Here is a 21,537-nt window from a genome sequence, read left to right on the forward strand (position 1 = left end):
TCAGCTGTTATGGGAGTTTATAACTCGCTTTGCTGCCGTCTGTCACCCACAAAATTGGAACTGATTAAAAGCGCAGTTAATCGGGGTTAACTTTGCCGCTAGACAGACGGCGTACTTGGGTTGTGTGCTACACTGTTTTTTGCTACAATTGTGGTAATTATGGTAAATGCTAGCACCATTTAATCTTCACAAAAATTTTAAAGTCCGATGAACAGTACTTAAATAATTATAAAATTAAATAATTTTTCTCTAATTTTGGAATTATTTTGAATTATTTCGCATATTTATTAAATTTTATGGTGGTATTAAATGTTATTTATTGATACGCGATTCAAATAATTTTTAATTACATTATTAAAATAAATACATCCCTGGGTTGGTGACACTGCATTTGCTGCTTTAAAATTTTAAGAGATGTAGTATTACTATGAAACAATTTGAATAATTTTCACAAAGTAACCTTGAAAGAGTATGTATGCCTGGTTCAAGATAGTTCTTGGCAAACTTTTCAAACTTTGTTAGTAAGCAATCTATTAGACATTGTATGTAAATTGATATAATTGAAAACGATTTCCTTCAGAGAAATTCATTTGCATATTTTTATGGTTATTTGTATAATGAATATTTTAAAATGCTCAATTGTTTGCTGTCTTTAACACTATTCGAGAAAGGGTAAACCTTTGAAGACGCCTATACTTTTACAAAATAAAAGTGTAGGATTCGTCAAACTTAGTAAAAGCTCTTGAGCCTTTTATAAATTTCTTAAAAAAAAACTTGAATTAGTATTAAATTAAGATTTTGAATCTTGTTACTTTGGACCCGATGATTTGAAATACATATTCAATAGCATCATGACATATTTCGTTTTAAAAATATTTAATAAGGAGGCGACCACGTATCGTTTCAAGCTCATAAAGCCTTTTAAATATAAATATTTGTAAATAATTTAAGTAAAAACTAGCAAAAATGGATTGTTTTATAATTTTGTGTCAGTAAAGTTAAAATAGATGTGGCAAAAAATAACATAACACAGAGAAGTACTTGTATGAGAGCTGTATTTTATTCTCACCACTTCTAAAATTTCTCATCTACATTAAATACATTTTTTGCATATAATATAGCGCACATTGATGTCGGGAAAACTTTAGAATAGCAAACCACGATATCGCGGATAAAATGTTTAAATATATTCTTAATCTGGTGGATCTCCTCTATCCAACCATACCCACTTTATCCCCGAAATCGTGGGATGCTATACTAAATCCCAGCCGACAGCAATATATATAATATTTGCTATTTTATGACTAAAGTTTTACTAAAATGAAGTATTCCATATATACAGCACTGTGTTTTTCCAAGATGGCGACTATCTTACCACCGATATTTCCCCCCGAATAAGGTTTTCTATTGTATGTACTGTGACTATTAGTATACGCATAGGTATATATCAGCTGTCTCTTTCTTCGGCTAGGGAGACAACTTCCTGTTTTACCAACAGTTACATTTTAACAATACAAGTTTAAAAAGGCGCTGCATTTAAAGTTTGAGGTTGATAAATTTTTACAAAATTACAGAAAATCTCGAAATTTTGGGAAATTAGGAAAATTAACTCTATGCTCATTTCAGCTAAGAATTAAAAATTATCGGAAAGCCGGAAAAGTAGGAAAACCTGAAAAATCGAAAATATACTCATTTTATTAGAGAATTTCACTAGGGACGTGATTCGATGGTTGGAAAATCGCTAAAAATTATGGGAAAGCCGGAAAAGTAGGAAAACCCGAAAAATTATATATGCTACGATTATAGCTTTAAAAAAATCTACATTTTTACATCTGCAATGATCGCAATCTTAGCGCAACAAAATTCAAAACTACTATTGATGCAGTATTCACAAGATATATAAATAGATTTAAATCAAAATTGTACATTTCATACTTTAGTTACCATAGACCTATTGTTTCAGTTTTAGAATTTGATGAAAATCCTGATAATAATGATAAAAATGCTGATAATGATGATGTAAGAGTGGTTGAAATTATGGATGAGAATTGATAAATTTTGTATTTACTATTTACTAATATTTACTCATTTAAATAAAACCACTTCCTTCGAATATAGTTTCTATATTATTATACTTCTTGTCCATTCAAAAAGTGCCCACATTGCTTTGATAAACTTGATTTTTTATGTACAATTTCTCATATCGCGAGCGCACCTAAAAATGCTCACCCAACGCGTTTTTCCGTTAAAGTTTTCACTTCTGTCAGCACTCCCGGTGTGCAACCCCGCTAGGTTTGCACAAAAACTTTCATTTTGAACTAAATATGTAAATTTAATGCAGTCAAAGGTTTCAGTACGCAACAATGAAATTCCTGTTGATATGTCGCTGCCGTCTTCAAAATTTCCAAGACGCTGGCTTCATAGCGACATTTGTAATCAGCCGTCGCTACGTCGTATCGTCGTCTTTGTGTTCAGCACTTATAGAAACGACATAGAAACAGTCATTAATTGTCGTTGCTATTATTGAGAGTGACATAGAAACGACTGGTTGTTTGAAGGAATATTTGAAGTGTGAAAATGAAAATTACAAATCAGAAACAGTTTGAAATTTTAATTTCTGAAATAGAAAAATATCCTGGTTATGCCAAAGACTTCTGAAAAGGGATAAAACCTTTAAATTGAGGGATATTTTCAAAAAACTAAATACACTCGCACAGAAGAGGAGCAGATACCACTAAGCTGCTAATTTTTTCGTTGACTTGCAATTTATTAATTATTTGTACCGCTGATGCGCACGTAGTCGCTGCAGTCAATAGGCTTATGCAATAAGTTTTATACCGACAGGTATATTAACACCTAACCTTTGCTTATTTATTGGTTGATCCCTTTTAAGCTATATTCGTGTCAGCGTTCCTGGAACTTCGTATGACTTACTGTTATGTTAAAGTTATAAATTTAATATAACATAATAAAAGATTGTGGTTTGTGCCACAAGTATTCCCCATGTTTGAGGAAGTTATCAATAACAAAGTATAAAAGAAATATAGAATTATCCTCCTTCCAAGCGGCACGAATTCCGAGTAACATAATAGGTAGCATGTCTACACACGAGCTGTTTTCATGACAGCGGATTGCATCCATCAAATGACGATGTAGACGTTCCACCATTGCGTTCGATTGCGGATGGAAAGTGGTAGTAGGTAATAAAATGATAAGAACAATCAAAGTAATCAATAAATCATCGAAAAAATATTTTTGGAAGATTTTTATTTAATTTTTTTTTTCGACAAACATTTGTATTAGGATGGAGTTTTTAAAAAATATAAAACTTGGTAAATATATGCGCATTTTTTACAGAGTTTTTTATTGCTTTGAATCTCAAAAATACTGTTCGCAAAAATAATAACAAAATAAGGTAAGCGGTTTATCTCCTGTCATCGACATGGGATTCATGAAATTTGGTTACACAAATTTAAATAACAGTTTAATGATTTTATCTGCCTATAGGCAACATTGTACTTACCGGCTTGTAATTATCGTTATTTAAAGACCAGTGGTTTTTTTTTCAATTATGTAGACTTATGTATTGTGCAAGCTTACCGTTACTTTTTCTAATATGAGCTGTGCACGTGTTCATTCAGTATGCGAAAGATTTGTATGTATATGTTTGTATTGAATAAACTCGAAAACTACTTTACCGATTTCAAAAATTCTTTCACCATTGGAAATCTACATTCACCCTGAGTAACATACCTTGCCAGCCAAATGTAGTGAAAAAACTGGTTAAACCGAAGCTTTCCAAACCCAGAAAAGTCGTTAAAAAGTGGTGAGTCTGCCATTGGCCAGCATAGCTGCTTGTGCAGCTTTTAACCACTTTTCCCCTCACACGTACGTATACATGTGATCATATGTCTCTGTTGCGCTCATTCATCTGTGTTATAAAGTATATACAAAAAATATAGCTGAACAGCACTAATTTCCATAATCGTCAGCTGATGCAGGGTTGCATTTTTTTATCCCGATCAATAAATTTTCTTAAAATTTCAAACAAAATTTTTTAATTTTAAAATTATTTTTTAAACTTTATTTATTCATTTATTAATATATTTACATTTTATTTTTACAATTATTAAAAAAAAAATTAGTATAATTAAATATTTATTATATAAATAAAAATATATCTGTATATATAAATATTGATATCTGAAAATAAAATATAAGATAAAAGAAAAAGATTATTAATATCTTAAAAAAATAATAATATTGGTTGAGAAATATATTAATGAAATCATAATAATTATAAAATTTGAAAAAAGGTTAATTAAAGCTGAAAAAGAATTAATTAAATAATAATAATTATAAAATCTGAAGAAATATTAATAAAAGCTAAAAAAATATTAATGAAATAATAATAATTATAGAATCAGAAAAAAGGTTAATTAAAACTGAAAAAATATTAACTAAATAAAAGTAGTTAATATAAATTATTATAACTCCAATGATACAAATATTGTAATAAAACCAATTATATTAAATAAAAGAACATGAAATTATGGGTTACTGTTAAGCGAACAAATTGATTAAATTAATAATGCGCAGGCCGTTTGTAACAACTTTCTTAAACATAAACACCTTTCTTTTTATAAAATTATTGGCGTCCGCAGGCGCTCAAAACATATTATTTTAATAAAATTATTGCACTGCGCAGGCTCACAAAACATATTATTTTAATAAAATTATTACACTGCGCAGGCACACAAAAAAAACGTACTAATACATTACATTTTTTTCGTTTGCTGCTGCTTCCTGCTTATATGAGATATATGTTGCTGTTGTATTGCTGGTTAATATCCAGCTAGAATAATGTAAGAAATTAGTTCATTAAGTTAAGTTATAAATTATAATAAAAAATAACAAGACTTCGACTCATTCGACTTACCTTTTTTGTTATATGACCGCAAATGACTCGCGTCTTTCAATAGTTTTTTATTTCCCTTTTTGGAATTTTTTTGGTACCAATGACAATTATGTTTCCTCTTTCACAGTCTACTTAGTTATCACTAATAATAGTTATAACTAATTTTGTTCAATTTGGGAAATTCGAAATGTATTAACCCTAGCTTGATTAATTCGACTTTGTTGGAACATATTTCTAAGCATTTTAGAGGAGTTATTTTTTCATCGCATTAGGGTTAAAAAACAAAACAACACATACAGCCTTGGCCAAAAGTATTAGGCACCCCACTAATTACTGAATTTTTTGTTTTAACAAGTGAAATAATGAAGTTTTATTGTAAAACAGTGAAAATACAATGATTTAGTGATAATAACATTAAAAAAATAATTAAAAAAAATATATATAAAATATTTTATGAATTTCTTAAAAATTACAATTTTTAGTTTTAGCTTAATTTTTTTTAATACTTTTAATATTACAAAATTTATTCGTTTAATCAACAGTTAAACACCCATGTAAGACATTTGCAAAAACAAGTGCTAACTTTGATAGCCACATTTGAAAATACTTGTATTTTAATGGGGTGCCTAATACTTTTGGCCAAGGCTGTATGTGTACGTTGGTGTTAGTAATTGAAGAAACATGCGGGGAAATTGGTTAGACCTGGATGGCAGGGATAGGCTACATTTATCTATACTACTATTATAGAGGAAATATTTGTATGCATGTTTGTAATGAATAAATTCCAAAATTACTGTGCCGATTTCAAATATTTCACCATTGGAAAGCTACATTCTCCTCGAGTAACATAGACTATGTTTATTGAGAATCTTAATCTGAAACTGAAAAACGTCTTGCAAGTCATTCTCTTCGCATCGCAATCGCGTGCCAGAGAGTCGAGTAATGAGTGCTCGCAGCTACTTGCCGAACAAAATTTCAAAACCTGCAAAATACGTGCTTGAGAGTCGAGTTTGGAGCGTGTGCAGCGGCTTGAAGAACAAAATATTAGGGCGCCGAACTCTGAGCTTTCCCAACGCCTTCATAATCAGAGAGAAAGACAACGGACACAAAAGACTAGAGGTCATAATCAAGTTTTAGTTCATTTAAAATGAACACACGCAAGAAACGGCAAAGTATATCCATATGTATGGGAGAGTGTGTAAAAACTTATAACTTTTGAAATGTTTGTTTAAGCCCGTGCGAAGCCGGAGTGGTCTGTTAGTAAATAAATAAAGATGAGAGAGTTATTAAAAAAAATACTGTCATGAGAAAAGTGTTTAATTTATTTATAATAATTCAATTTGTGTCTATAAGCAACATGCTGTAACTAATGAACCAGAATACATAGGACCTTGAAATGTTTTTCACTTTATATTTGAGTTAAGACTAATATATACCTGTCCTAAGAAAAGATTAGCTCCGCCCATTTTAGTTTACGAGATGTGTATAAAAAACGTGGTGGAGGTCGGGGCAACGCCCACTTCTCCAAAAAAATTGCATCCAAATATGTCCCTTCATAGTGTGATCCTTTGTACCATGCTCATTTTAATTCGGGCATGAGTTATTAAGGGGAACGCACAAAAAATGTCTGATAAAAAGGATGCACCCGTTTAGGGGCGTCCGGGCGGGTAACAAATTAAATTATGTTTCTAATATTAACTTCATCAATAAAAAATTATTGATATATGCTAATCCAAAAGCACGAAGTCAATAAAAGGACTTTTACTGAATAGTGTGCACATAGAACGACGGCTTCAATTTGGTAGAAATTGTATAAAGGAACCGGTGTTAGGTTGATGTTCTAAGGGACGATGAGACAATTTTTTTTTACGACTCTAGAGAGAAAAAAACAAGACTACAACAATATTAGATGATGTTTTAATCAGCAATTAAACTCTAATATACAAAGGCCTGTTGTTATGGAGATGGCCTAAAGGAGTTGTGCTTGGCTTCAGGTAAGTACTATTGGCGCCATTTATTGTGTTAATAAAAATCTGGAAACTATTGTTTTGCCGAAGAAAATATGCTACTGTGATGTATCTATCATCAAGATAATGGCCCAAAACTTGCCTCGAATAGAGCTAAAAAGTGTATACTTGGCGCAAATATTAATCCAATGTCTTAGTTTTTGTAATACTAGGAGTTTAATACAATTGGATGGATGTGAAAATGGTATAAAAGGCTCGAAACCAAAAAATGTCCAAGAATTATGGAGAGTAGCAAAAAATGCCATTGAAAATATGCGCCTCTCAACATGCCGTGCTTTTGTGGTTTCTTTTCACTCCAGAATTGCCGAAGTAATTAGAAAACGTGGAAGAACATCTTAATACTAAATGCAGACATTCGTGAACATTTTAACGCACTAAATATATCGTAATGAAACTTTTTATGTATGGTTCTTATTTTTTCGAACAGCCTATTTCGTACTGAAAGCAACAAAAAAACGCTAAAAAAATTAAATGTGCATATACAATTGTTAAAATAAAAATCTTAAAAAAATTTTCGTCGATTTATATGCTCACTTGTAAACCGGTCGATGATAGGCAAACAGTTGCGGTACCCTCTTGATGGTACGTATGGTCCAATGATGTCCAAGTGGATATGTTCGAAACGTCTTGTGCGGCCTGACAATTATTGAATTGGTGATAAAACGTGTCGAGATATGTACGGGTCCATAAGCGGCCCATTACATAAACTGAAACGTTTATCTTCGCCCATTCCTCCGCAATGACTTGTTTTAGCTGTCATACTGCTTTGTTCAGCTAAAAAATGTTGCGGAAAGTATGTCCCTTAAATCCCCTATTGAATTCAGATCTAGACTTTATGACGGACACTGAAGTTAGGCGATATTACGCGACTCATAAAATGCTTTAGTATACCCTGGGACATGGATAAGCGCGTTATCCTGCTGGAACACCCAGTTGTCGCCATGATATGCCTCAGCAAACGTGATAAATTCACTGTCCAGCAATTCCATATATATTTTGCTTTCATACGACTCGGAACAACGCAATGTGAGACTTCTCTTAGGCGCTAAAGCAGCCCACATCATTAGAAATCCACCGCTTATAGTAAGTATGGCGAGGGTGCCGTAGATCCCTCCAATACTTATGATCCATCTTAATTTAATGTTTCCTCATTACTAAATATCAAATTTTGAAGCTTTACTCCTTAGAATTTGTATTTTTCGAAAAAGGATGCATGCGTTTTTGTGGAGATTATAAACGCGGTTTAGACACTTTGCATTCATATTTAAGATTTAAGTATCCTTTCATAATTTGTTGTACATGTTGTCTTGGCACTTATAGAACAAATTCCGCTTTAATTTGGAGGAACTCATCATGTCCTGAGTTGCCAACTTGCGAATATGCCATTTGGTACTTTCATTTATCGAAAATTTTGGTCCATTACGCTTATGTTTTTTGTATTTCTCAGGGTTTCTAAAAAGTTTCGTATGGTTTTTCGATGCCACATTATTTCAGCAGTATTTACATAGTTTTTATACTCTCGCAACAAATGTTGCTAAAGAGAGTATTATAGTTTTGTTCACATAACGGTTGTTTGTAACACCCAAAACTAAACGATTTAGATATAGAGTTATATATACCAAAGTGATCAGGGTGAAGAGTGGAGTTCAAATCCGAATGTCTGTCTGTCCGTCCGTCCGTCCGTCTGTGCAAGCTGTAACTTGAGTAAAAATTAAGATATCTTGATGAAACTTGGCACACTTATTTCTTGGCAAAATCGGACCACTGCCACGCACACAAAATGGCGAAAACCGAAAACACATAAAGTGCCATAACTAAGCCATAAATAAAGCTATGGAAATAAAATTTGGTATGAAGGATCGCACTATGAAGGGGCATATTTGGATGTAATTTTTTTGGGGAAGTGGGTGTGGCCCCGCCCCCTATTAAGTTTTTTGTACATATCTCGCAAACCAAAAGAGCTATATAAACCAAACTTTCTGAAGTCGTTTTTTTAGCCACTTCCTAATGCAGTCCAAAAATGAAAGAAATCGGATCATAACCACGCCCACCTCCCATACAAAAGTTAGGTTGAAAATTACTAAAAGTGGGTTAACTCATTAACGAAAAACGTCAGAAACACTAAATTTCACATAAGAAATGGCAGATGAAAGCTTCACTCAGATTTTTTTACAAAATGCGTGGCGTCGCCCACTTATGGGTCAAAAACCATATCTCAGGAACTACTCGACCGATTTCAATGAAACTTGGTTTGTAATAGTTTCCTTACATCCCAATGATATGTTGTGAAAATAGGCCAAATCGCTTCACAACCACGCCTACTTCCTATATACCAGAACTTTGAAGACGATCTGAATCGTTTACTTTACAATATATAAAGAAAGTACTAGTGAAGATATCGGTGCAGAACTTTGCACAAATACTTTGTTAATAGTGTGGCAGCCTCATTCTAAAAATCGCCGAAATCGGACCATAGGTTTTTAAGGCCCCATATATCGAACACGTGGACCTCGGTGCTTCTAACTTAATATTAAGGTTTACAACTTTCAATGGACTTTATACAATATATATGACGAATATATGGGTCAAATTGTGTATTATATAATATTAATAAAGTTAAATAAATTGCGAGAGTATAAAATGTTCGGTTACACCCGAACTTCTTAGTACTTCCTTACTTGTTTCTGTTGAGAATTAAAAAAAAAAAATTATCAATTTTTCTGTGGTACATGGCCCGATATGTCACAATAAATTGGTTTATCGCATCCTGGAATGTTGACTGGTCGCATATTTAATGAAACGTCTTGTTCCCCCCGTAAACGTTGCTGACGTTCCTCGTCTTCGCTTTGTGCTTGTCCAAGTTCGTTTATAGATACTGACTGGGATATTTCGTCGATACGTAAAACAGCAACTCTGACGATGTTGTCCTTACCGGTTATGTATTTTATATCTGGAGTCCTAGGAATAGGGCCAGAACCTTTTATTGAAGCCTCTTGGATGTACTAATGCAAGGGTGGTTGAAACTTGGCAGAGTTTTGAATTTCCGATAAAAATTGATCATACCGAGGAACTCACGCAGTTTTCGGATCGTTGTTGGGCGAGGGAATTTGACGATCGTATCTATTTTACCTGGAAGGGGTAATATCCCTTTTGCTGAGATGCAGTGTTCCAAAAAGTCGAGCCGTTCGAAAAGTCAGCCAAGAAGCGTGTGGTGCCGGTGTTATGATGACCGTTTAGTCAACATCTTCTTTGGCAACTGGTATTTGATGAAAACCGCAAATGAGGTCAATTGTTGAAAATATGGTTTTACCAGTTAAATTGACATTAAAATTTTCCAGAACGAGAAGGGGATATCTGCCAGGCAATGTACCTGGAACCAGGAACTCTTCAGGCGTTGAGCGATACCCAATTCCGCTTTCGCAATTTTAAGTTTCACTACAAAGCGCCATGTGAAATTTGGTCTTAAGTCCGAAATTTAACGATACAGTTATGCAGCCGTTATGTTGATCGTAGATCCGTATGTCGCTGTGAGATTATAATTTGCTCATTCCGGTGACCAAGCAACTTTGTTGCGAGAGTATAAAAATACGGAAAACTTAGACGTTAACATCTCATCTTCCTTAATATCTCAAAAAACGAAAAAAGAAAACAAACCACAACCAAATTGCAAAAAATTAGTTGTGATAAAAAATCTTCATTCAAGTTTGTTTTTTCAATATTTCTTTATTTATTAAATCTGCTTTTTTTAAGCCTAACAATAAGTTATAAAATCTTAAATCTATTTAAAAAACTAGACAAGCTCCAACAAGTGAATGAGCTGTATTGGTGAAACGTTGCTCTTTAGTACGCAGGCATATCCCTTCTTTTTAGGCGTGTTTGATCAATGACTAGATAATGTTATTTCACATATGTGTGAACATTTTAAACAAAATCGCATAATAATTTTTCGAGAAATCGTGTCCACCCACTTAAAAAATTAAGTTGAGCACCTGACTTATAGTTTTCGAGATACAGTGGAACTTCTATAACTCGAAGATCTCCATAACTCCAACTTTTGAATTGGCAATAGTGTTTAGAAAACAAATTTCATACAAATTTCCTTCCATAACTTGTACTTCTATAACTCGAAGTTCTCCATAACTCAAACTCTTGAACTGAAAATAGAAGTCAAAATCCATATAAATTTCATTCCATAAATTGAACTTTTCGACCAATGCATAATACAAAATTTAAAATTTTACTATCGAGGCAGAATTTTAAAAGAGTCCCTTTATATCGTACGGAGTCGAAAAAAAAATATAATACAGTGGAATTTCCATAACTCGAAGATCTCCATAACTCGAACTTTTGAATTGGCAATAGTGTTTAGAAAACAAATTTCATACAAATTTCCTTCCATAACTTGTACTTCTATAACTCGAACTCTTGTAGAGGCAATAGAGTGCAACTTACATACAAATTTCCATCCATAAATCGAACTTTTTGTTCATCACATAATGCAAAATTTAAAATTTTACTATGCAGGCAGAATTTTAAAAGAGTCCCTCTATATTGTACGGAGGCAAACAAAAAATATAATATTACACATATGGATTGCATAAATCATCTAACAAAGGCATGGGACATAGACGTCAAGAGCCAATAATAGCAAACTGCAACAAACAAAATGACGGAATATATGTTTTAACGTATGTACATAATACTTTATGCGAAGTTAAAATTTGTATGTTTTAATGAAAATTCTACAACTCGAAGTCTCTCTAACTCGAAGTTTTTCTGTGGATTATGGTGATTCGAGTTAGAGAAGTTCCACTGTATTACACTTACGGATTGCATAAAGCATCTAACACAATGCATATCCCATGCCAAGAGCCAAATAATAGCAAAATACAAAAAACAAAATTACAGAATACGTGTTTTAACGTATGTACATAAATCTTTATGCGAAGTAAATAAATTAAACTGGGTATAAATCTATATTTTACAATATTTTGAAAAATTAGATGTTTTAAATGAAAATTCTATAACTCGAAGTTTTGTTGTGGATTATAATGATTCGGTTGAGAGTAGTTCCACTGTATTTGCAATTATATTGCATTTTTCACATACATATATTTTTTACTTTACATTTATTTGCACTTCACTAATTTGTTTCTCCATATATATTTTCTATAAACTATATTAAAATTTGCTGTAAATAAACATTTAAATTGTTGCACAATTCTCTTTATATGCACAATAACAAACGGATTCCATGTTGACAAAAAATAATTGTTGCCATTTTGCAAATGAATCGAAATAAATAAAGGAGGGATTATACACCAAATTGTATCTCGGGGTGTAATAAATTCTTTCGTGTAGAATTTCTTTCTGCATAGGCGGCCTTCGGCCACGCTTCAACAAATACTCCTGGTCGAGCCAACACCGGGGATTATCAAAGAGGTGGAATTTACGAGTTCTTTCGCGTAGAACTACTTTGAGATAATTTGACAAAATGTTGTGAACGTATAAATAAAGTATACTACATACAATTTACCCCGCTTTTAAACGTTGTCAAAAAATATGTAATTTTTCTTTGTGGAGCCATACATGCATTTATATTCTAAAATTCCGATCCGTCTAACTGAAAATGCATGGACATATACATAATTTTTCAATGAATAAGTACATGGACATTCAGCTGTAATCAGCTAATTAGTATAATCAAACTGTCATACAAATTAACTCATTTAAACATATGAACAAATTAGAAATAAATTATTCAAATTCATGTCTTAGTATTTTTGTTTTTTTACAAAACCCTGTATAATCTATTTTGGTGGAACAACTAATGTGAAACGAAATTATATTTTTACATAAATTTAATGATAATTGATTAATGATGAAACAGATATAATATGCCCAAAACATATAAAATTTTACAAAGGTTAAGAAGAGCAAAATACTAGTTAAATAAACGATTTCAATTAATCTAGATTCCCAAGTGTAATCAGATGCGTGGATGGGCCACATGTGCACATAGAAATAAAACCGATGTTATAAATTATATTGTATCATTAAAATATTACCGTCTTCTATGCGGTGATCCGAAACTACTTAGTTTGGCTGTAAAGCTTTTCATGTAACGAAGGGCTAATTTCGGGTATATAAGTAATAATAAAAATCATAATAAAGGGTGATTTTTTAAGAGCTTGATAACTTTTTAAAAAAAAAAAACGCATAAAATTTGCAAAATCTCATCGGTTCTTTATTTGAAACGTTAGATTGGTTCATGACATTTACTTTTTGAAGATAATTTCATTTAAATGTTGACCGCGGCTGCGTCTTAGGTGGTCCATTCGGAAAGTCCAATTTTGGGCAACTTTTTCGAGCATTTCGGCCGGAATAGCCCGAATTTCTTCGGAAATGTTGTCTTCCAAAGCTGGAATAGTTGCTGGCTTATTTCTGTAGACTTTAGACTTGACGTAGCCCCACAAAAAATAGTCTAAAGGCGTTAAATCGCATGATCTTGGTGGCCAACTTACGGGTCCATTTCTTGAGATGAATTGTTCTCCGAAGTTTTCCCTCAAAATGGCCATAGAATCGCGAGCTGTGTGGCATGTAGCGCCATCTTGTTGAAACCACATGTCAACCAAGTTCAGTTCTTCCATTTTTGGCAACAAAAAGTTTGTTAGCATCGAACGATAGCGATCGCCATTCACCGTAACGTTGCGTCCAACAGCATCTTTGAAAAAATACGGTCCAATGATTCCACCAGCGTACAAACCACACCAAACAGTGCATTTTTCGGGATGCATGGGCAGTTCTTGAACGGCTTCTGGTTGCTCTTCACCCCAAATGCGGCAATTTTGCTTATTTACGTAGCCATTCAACCAGAAATGAGCCTCATCGCTGAACAAAATTTGTCGATAAAAAATAAAAAAATTTGTCGATAAAATTGGTAATAAAATTCAATGATTTGCAAGCGTTGCTCGTTAGTAAGTCTATTCATGATGAAATGTCAAAGCATACTGAGCATCTTTCTCTTTGACACCATGTCTGAAATCCCACGTGATCTGTCAAATACTAATGCATGAAAATCCTAACCTCAAAAAAATCACCCTTTATATAGTATTTGGAAGCTGGGATGATTCATGGACCGATTTTAACTATTTTTGCCACCAAGCTACATTACATTATATCCCAAATTGTACGTTCACATAATTTTGCTAATCACATATAATAATGCTCACATATAATATTGCGGTATAAATATTATATATGTATGTGGGGGCTACAGGAATTATTGATATTATGTATATTGTTAATTTTGCACACTATTATAAAGAACACATCTTCTTTGAATTTATTAGAGTTAAAGTTTTGTTCCGATATCTTTACCATTGCTTTACTTATATATTGTTAAGTTAACGATTCAGATGGATTTCAAAATTGTGGTACAGTGAAAGGTGAGGTGGTTGCGAAAATTATTAGTGTAGAAAGTTTGGTTGATGTAGATTTAGTAGTTTACAAGATACAATGTCCGACAAAATTATGTATACCCTATGAATGTAAACACGAAAATTATTACAGTACTTTTCGTTTAATTGACCCTATGGTTAATTGGTTTCCCCGTTTAATTGAACGGTGTTATCGGGCAAAAAATATAGCATATAAAAGCACGTGTAAATTTTCTCGGATAATTGGACTAATTGGAAAAATCAAAGGCTGCTTGGATTTCAAACAATATTCATTTATTAATTTTTCATTTTCCTATAATGGTAAAAAAATATTCAAATATTTGAAAAACTTTTAATTGCAATATGTACACATGTATACAGTCTCCTTTAAGGGGTTGGGTGGGTTTAAGAGGTTGAAAACATTAATATATTTAAATTTTTTTTAAATGTATATAATCATATATTTCAATCAGCATATTGCATGCTGTCTACCATGTTCAGAAAAAGTGATTGTGGTTTGTTTTCCCAGGAGTCCTTCAATGTATTTAAAATGTCTCAATTATTGGGACGACAAGAATATCGGACGAGCTTATCAATCAAATATTGTTATAAATACTTAATAGGATTTAAGTCCGAAGTTTTGGCAGGCCAGAGTTGGAGCTCTATAGATTTTTGATCGAAACATTCTTTCATAACCCGACTTGTATGTTTGGGCTCATTGCCCTGCTGGTATATAGAGTTATCTTCTAAGTCCATTTTTAGTGTTGAGGGCTCGAAATTTGTACTCAGCATCACTCCGTAGGGCTCTCCCGTCATTTGCCTTCGATTAATATCATTGCTACAGCAACCCCAAACTAAAACATTTTCACCTCCGAATTTAATGGTGCCTTGGTTTTACTTACTTTGGAGCTGGTCATGACTCTTTCGTCACACTTTTTGACTGCCTTTCGTATTTTTTAATAAAAGCTTGCTCCTATTACTCCAAATTAGTATTTTCCAAAAACTTTGGCGGCATTTGATAACACTTTTTGGCAAATAGTAAACAAGTAAGGTAGGGCTAAGTTCGGGTGTCACCGAACATTTTATACTCTCGCAATTTATTTATTTAATTTTATTAATATAATAAACAATTTGAGTCACATATTCGGCATTTATATGGTATAAAGTCAATTGAAAGTTTGAAAACCCTAATATTAGGTATATAAGAGCTAGGGGAAGTTATTACCCGATTTCATTTTTGGCACGGAGACATAGAAGTGGCATATTCCTTCTGAATTTGTTAAAAATATCTGAGAGACTTACAGCGAGCAGATAAATAGTAGTGGGGGTTAGAGTTTTATATAAAAAAGTAGTTAAATAATACAAAATTAAAAAAAAAAATATTGAAGGGGTTTTGCAATTTCCTTCAATACCAAATCTTAGTACTTGGTAGCAAGACCATTATTTTTGATAACAGCAATACAACACCTCTTCATAGAATCTACGAGACCCTGGCATCTTTTCAGTGGTATGCTCTGCCATGCTCGCTGCACTATGGTCCACAACTAATTGTTGTTTTTGGGTTTATCATTCCACACGGCTTTCTTGAGGTCCAAATTTTTTCAATGGGATTGAGGTCAGGGGATTGAGCTGGCCAATCCATAAGCTCAATTCCATAGACCCGAAACCACCCCTTTGCCACCCTACTGGTGTGCTTCGGGTAATTATTCCGCTGTAATAACCATTTTAGCGGCATGTCCTCTTCAGAAAATGGTCTCATAATATCCACGTATACATATCGGTCCATTATGTCAGAAATCTTGTGAATTGAGCCTACACCTCTGAGAAAATTTCTTTCTCACGAAGTACATATTTGTAAATAATACAAATATAGTTATTTGATGGAGTTAATTTATAATCGTGAGTGTAAAGAAATGCGAAGACCTACATTTCCACCATATTGCATATTACATATTATCGCATGAAACATTTTAAAAATGAAGTAGGCCATGATTTAAAAAAAACTTGATTTCATTGCCAATTGTGCAATGTAATTGTTGAAACAGTCAATTATACGCTTTCGTCGCAAAGACATATATTATAATTTATTTTAAATGGAATCCGTATACGCGAAACATTTTGAAGGAGTCTTTCTTTATTCTCATACAAAAGGACCCAAGGTGTTTTACTTGAGTACTGAAAAGTACATAAAAAGTCGTAGGCGACCTAGCAACCAATACTTTTTGGTGCGCAAAGTAAGGGATACTGCTTTTGTAGAGCTTTAGACGACTTGGTTGTAAATAGCATTATCGAAGCTAACCCATTTGGTAATTTTGGAACTTTTTTTTATTTAGTGACTAAAACCGATTGCTTTATTGTTGATCACAAACCGGTTATTTTGATTCACTATAAAACTACGAAATTTCTTGTTTGCGGAAATACATATATTAAATGTTCAATATATATTAATTTTAAATAAATGTTGGGTGCCTTAATTTAAATTTGAAAAATTAATATTTTATTTGATTGCTGCAAACAATGAATACTGATATAACAACAGTAATACTGATCACGATGGAATATGTTGAAAATCCATTTAACACTAGAAACAACATAGCGAAAAGTCTGACGCTAAAAAATGTGTTTTACTTAAAATAGTGAATTGCGGTAATAAGAGTACTTCTCAATTTCACCATCGAGCACTAAGTATTTGTTTTTTTGTGAACTTTCCAAGAGAGGAAAATAAATTTTGACTTCTTAATTATGCATTAATATGCCATTCTTATAAATATTTTTGTTTTATACATTATTTAAGATTCGAATGGATCGCATTGTAATAGAACATCTACTCAGGAGGGGATATTATGAAACTGCAGAGTGCCTTGCAAGGAAGTCTGATATTCGAAGTCTTACTAATCTTGGTGAGTATATCATAATACAAATGAGTGAAATTAATTGTCGTAAAAATACATTAAGCGGAAAAAACACAGTTGATGTAAAGCGCATAGTAAATGTTACGTCAAATATATCTCAAGTGAAGTAGTAGTTTATGGAATTACCTCATAATCGTAACAACACTAGTGATGCACTATATTTCGTTCGGATGAAATTGAGAAATTAGAATACAGTGTAATCCGATTATAATGGACTCCACGGGACCATGTCAAATTGTCCATTATAACCGAGTGTCCATCTAATCAGAATATAAAATTTTTAACTCAAAAAGTAAATTCAATGTGTTTTTTTATTAAAGCAATAAAGTTTATGAATAAAAAAAATAAACAATTTAAACAGTAATTCATCAACTTGAGGATGTTTCGCCACTCTTATTTTTTTTCTCTTGTCGTTGACTTTCCAATCATTTTTAATTTTTTCCCGATTAATCCATATGTTCGAAATAGTCTGTTTTTTTAGGCTTGAACAAAAACCTAAAAACCAAATGTCAGCTTGGGAAGTTCCTCCTTCAATTTCGCATATTATTGTATATTTAAAATTAACAACTCTCAATGAAAAGCCAACGAACGTCACTTTCAGCCCACCCCAGAAGTTGTTTGCCTTCTTTGACTTATTTCCAAGAAAAAATGAACATTTTCTGCTGCAGAGACTGATTGTGTCCCTTGATCGAATTCGGGGAAGTACAAAATTTTGCTTATTGCCAACTGATTGCCAACTTTGTTTTGAAATTTGATTTTGAAAGCTTCGGTTATAATGGACAAAATACGATTTTATTGTCTATTATAACCGGAGTCCATTATAACCGAGTCTATTTTAACCGAGTTTTTTACATATGTTTGAACTGGGACTTGACAAAGAGGTACATAATAACAAGCTTGCATAGAGAAACTTTTGATATAATTTCCAGAATTGCACTCTGAAGCTGACAATGGGCGTAAATGGATTTTAAACCCTTTTTTGGACAAATCAATGGATCTGGCTGCTGTCAACACAAAAATGAAAGAATGTCTTCTAGAATTAGCTACTGATGGCATGCTTAAAATGGAATTTTATTCGCAAAGTGTCGACGTATTTTGGATGAAAAGAAAACACGAATATCCAGAGCTGGAAAGGGAAGCTCTTAAATTATTAGTGCATTCATACTTGTGTGAACTGACATTTTCTTCAATGGTATTCGACGTTGAGTTTCCGGTGTGCCAAATAAAATAAGATGATTAGTTTTTTATATAAAATAATTTTGTGTATTTGGGTGAGTGGGGTATATGATATACAATGTATGTGTGTGTGTATTAGTTATACAAATGAGTGGGTTTTACATGTATCTTGGTTAGCAGATCATAAATCTAACAATTGGGGATTAATTATAAGTTATAATTAGGTTTGGGTGGGTAATCCCTCGATGTTTAAATGATCCTTTGTTGTGTTGGGTTGATCCGGTGTTGGCGCCTTTTCGTCCGTCCGTGTTTTCCTTCTATCTTGGGTTGTTGTTCTTACTGTTGTGTACTTCTTAAATCTCTCCGCAAGCTATGTTGGCGCTGTTGTGCATTATTGCATTGTCCTTTAATTCGTATTTAGACGAGTTTATAGGACAATGCCGGGTTGTGTTCATCTGGCATGAACATCCCGGCCGCCTTGCAGAGTCTACGAATAAAAATTATTAGTTAAGGGTCTTGATATGTGTTAAAGAGTAATGTTGAAATGGGTGTAGTTTTTTTTGGGTCAAAGCTTCATATTCCTTTGGGGTCGATTAAAGGGTCTAGGGTCAAATAGAACTTTTCCTGGGTGTGTTCGTTCTTAGGGTCAAAGCGTTATATTCCTCCTTGAAGTACTTTCTTCGCGTTAAAATATTTAGCTTCGTAAGGGTCGTGTTGTTTTTATAGAACTTCTCTTTGTGGTATTCTCGTTGGGGCACAATGGTTGTGCGTAAGCATGAGGGCTTGCAATTGTAGAGTCCGTCCAAAGTTGAGTGCGATACTGGGTGTTGTTTAATTAGGGTAGGGTCGCATCCACTAAATTTGCTAGAATAACGGCTCCGCTTTGTTTTTGGGTCATTGTGTGGGGTCATTTTATTAAAGAATGACATTACCGTGGGTGAGATGGGTATTTCGGGAGTGGGTCCAGACAGAATCCAGCCGAATTCTATTTCTTGGGCTAGTAGTGTCCCAAAAACATTTCTTTGTACTCCTCTGAGTACAATTCGTGGGTACAAATCACTTCCAATTATAATGTCCACGGGTTTGGGTTTGTAGAAGTATGGGTCCGCTAAACTAAAACCGAATTTTGCATTGACAATTGTTGAGTCGAGTGGGTAATTGTGTAAATTGTCGGTTAAAGTTTTTAATATGAGTGCGTGGGTTGTTATTTGAAATTCTTTGTTTGTTGGTGATCGAAGGGTGAGTTCACAAGTTTTGGTAACTGTTGCGGATACTGTCTTGTTCAATCCAATCACTTGCGCATTTCTATGGGTTGTTGGTAGGTCCAATCGTCTTTGGAATTTCTCAGAAATTACTGTGGCCTCTGATCCGGAGTCTATGAGTGCTCTGGCTGTGTATAATTTCCCTTTGTTGTAAACTTGCACTATAGCAGTACCTAACAAAATCTGCTTCCTATTTGAGTTGAGTGGGTCTTGGGTTCTATTTTGAGTGGACTGTAATAGGGTTGTGTAGGCTTGCGGATTTGTATTGAGATTATGGGCCTGGGAGGTACTGTTTGAGTTTGAATCAAGAGTCGGGTTTGAGGCTCTTGGTCCTTGCGGGGGAGAATGTGATCGGGGTGTGATCTCTCTATGCAGAATAGTGTGGTGTTTCCCTCTGCATATTCTGCAAGAATATTTGCTCTTGCAGTCCTTGAAACTATGCGATAATGCGAGGCAATTAAAGCAGTATCCATTATTTTTTACGGTGGATTCTCGGGTCTCAACGTTCATCTGTAAAAATTGTGGGCATTCTCGAATGGAATGTTGTGTTCTACACAATTTACAACTCTCATTGTTTTAAGATATATATGAGAAGTTGCTGCGTTTTGTAGGGTTTTCAGTTGAGTGTAGAAAATGAAGGGTCGAAATTCCAGAGACGTTTGGGTGAAAGCTATTCAATTTCCTGTCCTTTCTGTAGGGTCCACAGTTGGATGGGGTAACTGGAGCAGGGTCAATCAAGTTTTACTGCTTCCAGAGATTTGTGCTTGTGGGTGAGAAACGCATCGAAAGTTTTCCATGATGGTATTTCTGAGTTGTCTTCTAGGGTGTCTTCAAACTGATAAAGTAGGGTCTTGGGTAGTTTCAATCCGCATAAGAATATTAAAATGGGGTCCCAGCTACTAGTGTCTATATACACATTATGCAGGTTTGTAAGACAATTGTTGACGGTCCTCTGGAGGTGTTTGATCGCGCTTGCATTTTCTTGAGTTGCGTGGGGTAAATTGAACAATATTTTTAATTGCGCGTTAACTTGTACTCGTTTATTCTCGTATTGTAATACGAAGTCCCTCCAGGCCATCACGAAACCATCATTTGTTAAAGGGGCGTTTTTAACTAAGTCTCTAGCTTCTCCTCGGGTTTTTTGAATAAGATGAAATAGTCTCTCCACGTTGCTAATTTTTGGGTTGTGTATATATACAGCGGTGAATACGTCTCTAAATGAGGGCCATGTTAAGAAATCGCCATAAAATATATCCGTGTCACAGGGAGGTAGCTGCATTGAAGGTATTGTGTCCACCGATGAGTTTTCTGCAGCGGGTTCCTTTACTGCTAATGGGGTCTTGAGATCATCAATAGTTTTATTGATTGATCCCAAACATTTTAGATACGATTTATGTCCTTTTTTAAATTCTTCTTTGACTTTAGCGAAGTCAATATTCTCGGGTTTGTGTGGGGCTCTGCGAAAAGCGTCATACGATTTGTTTGCCTTATCGTAAATGGCATTGAGTTCAACTCTTTTTATTTCAAGAGTATGAACTGACTCATCTTCGGGTAGGGAGTCGTAATGTTCCTCAATGTATTCGAACAAATCGGACATACAAAATTTAAAATCCTCCATTTTCAATAAATGTGAGTTTATTTATTCAAAGAGTCGGGTTGGATCTTTAAAAACTATTAACTTTTAAAACTTGAGTAAAACAAATTTGGAATCTGAGTTATTTTCCTTTTTTAAATAGCAAAAAAACGAATTCCGAAATTTGGCGAGTAAAATTCTTTTATCCTCTGGGTAGTTAGAAAGTTAAT

The 21,537-nt window shown here is 33.6% G+C and overlaps 1 protein-coding gene across 2 annotated transcripts in view; it reads left to right on the forward strand.

The window, feature by feature from the left end:
- LOC105220442 (E3 ubiquitin-protein transferase MAEA) overlaps positions 1 to 21,537 on the forward strand; it is a 57,427-nt gene that overhangs the window by 3,494 nt on the left and 32,396 nt on the right. For both annotated transcript variants that reach the window (XM_054228826.1, XM_054228866.1), the window contains exon 2: positions 17,179 to 17,284. In XM_054228826.1, the coding sequence (XP_054084801.1) occupies positions 17,179 to 17,284 (106 nt within the window). The remainder of the gene's footprint in view (positions 1 to 17,178; positions 17,285 to 21,537) is intronic.

This window comes from Zeugodacus cucurbitae, chromosome 2 (genome assembly GCF_028554725.1).
Source record: "Zeugodacus cucurbitae isolate PBARC_wt_2022May chromosome 2, idZeuCucr1.2, whole genome shotgun sequence".
Classification (NCBI taxonomy): Eukaryota; Metazoa; Arthropoda; class Insecta; order Diptera; family Tephritidae; genus Zeugodacus; species Zeugodacus cucurbitae.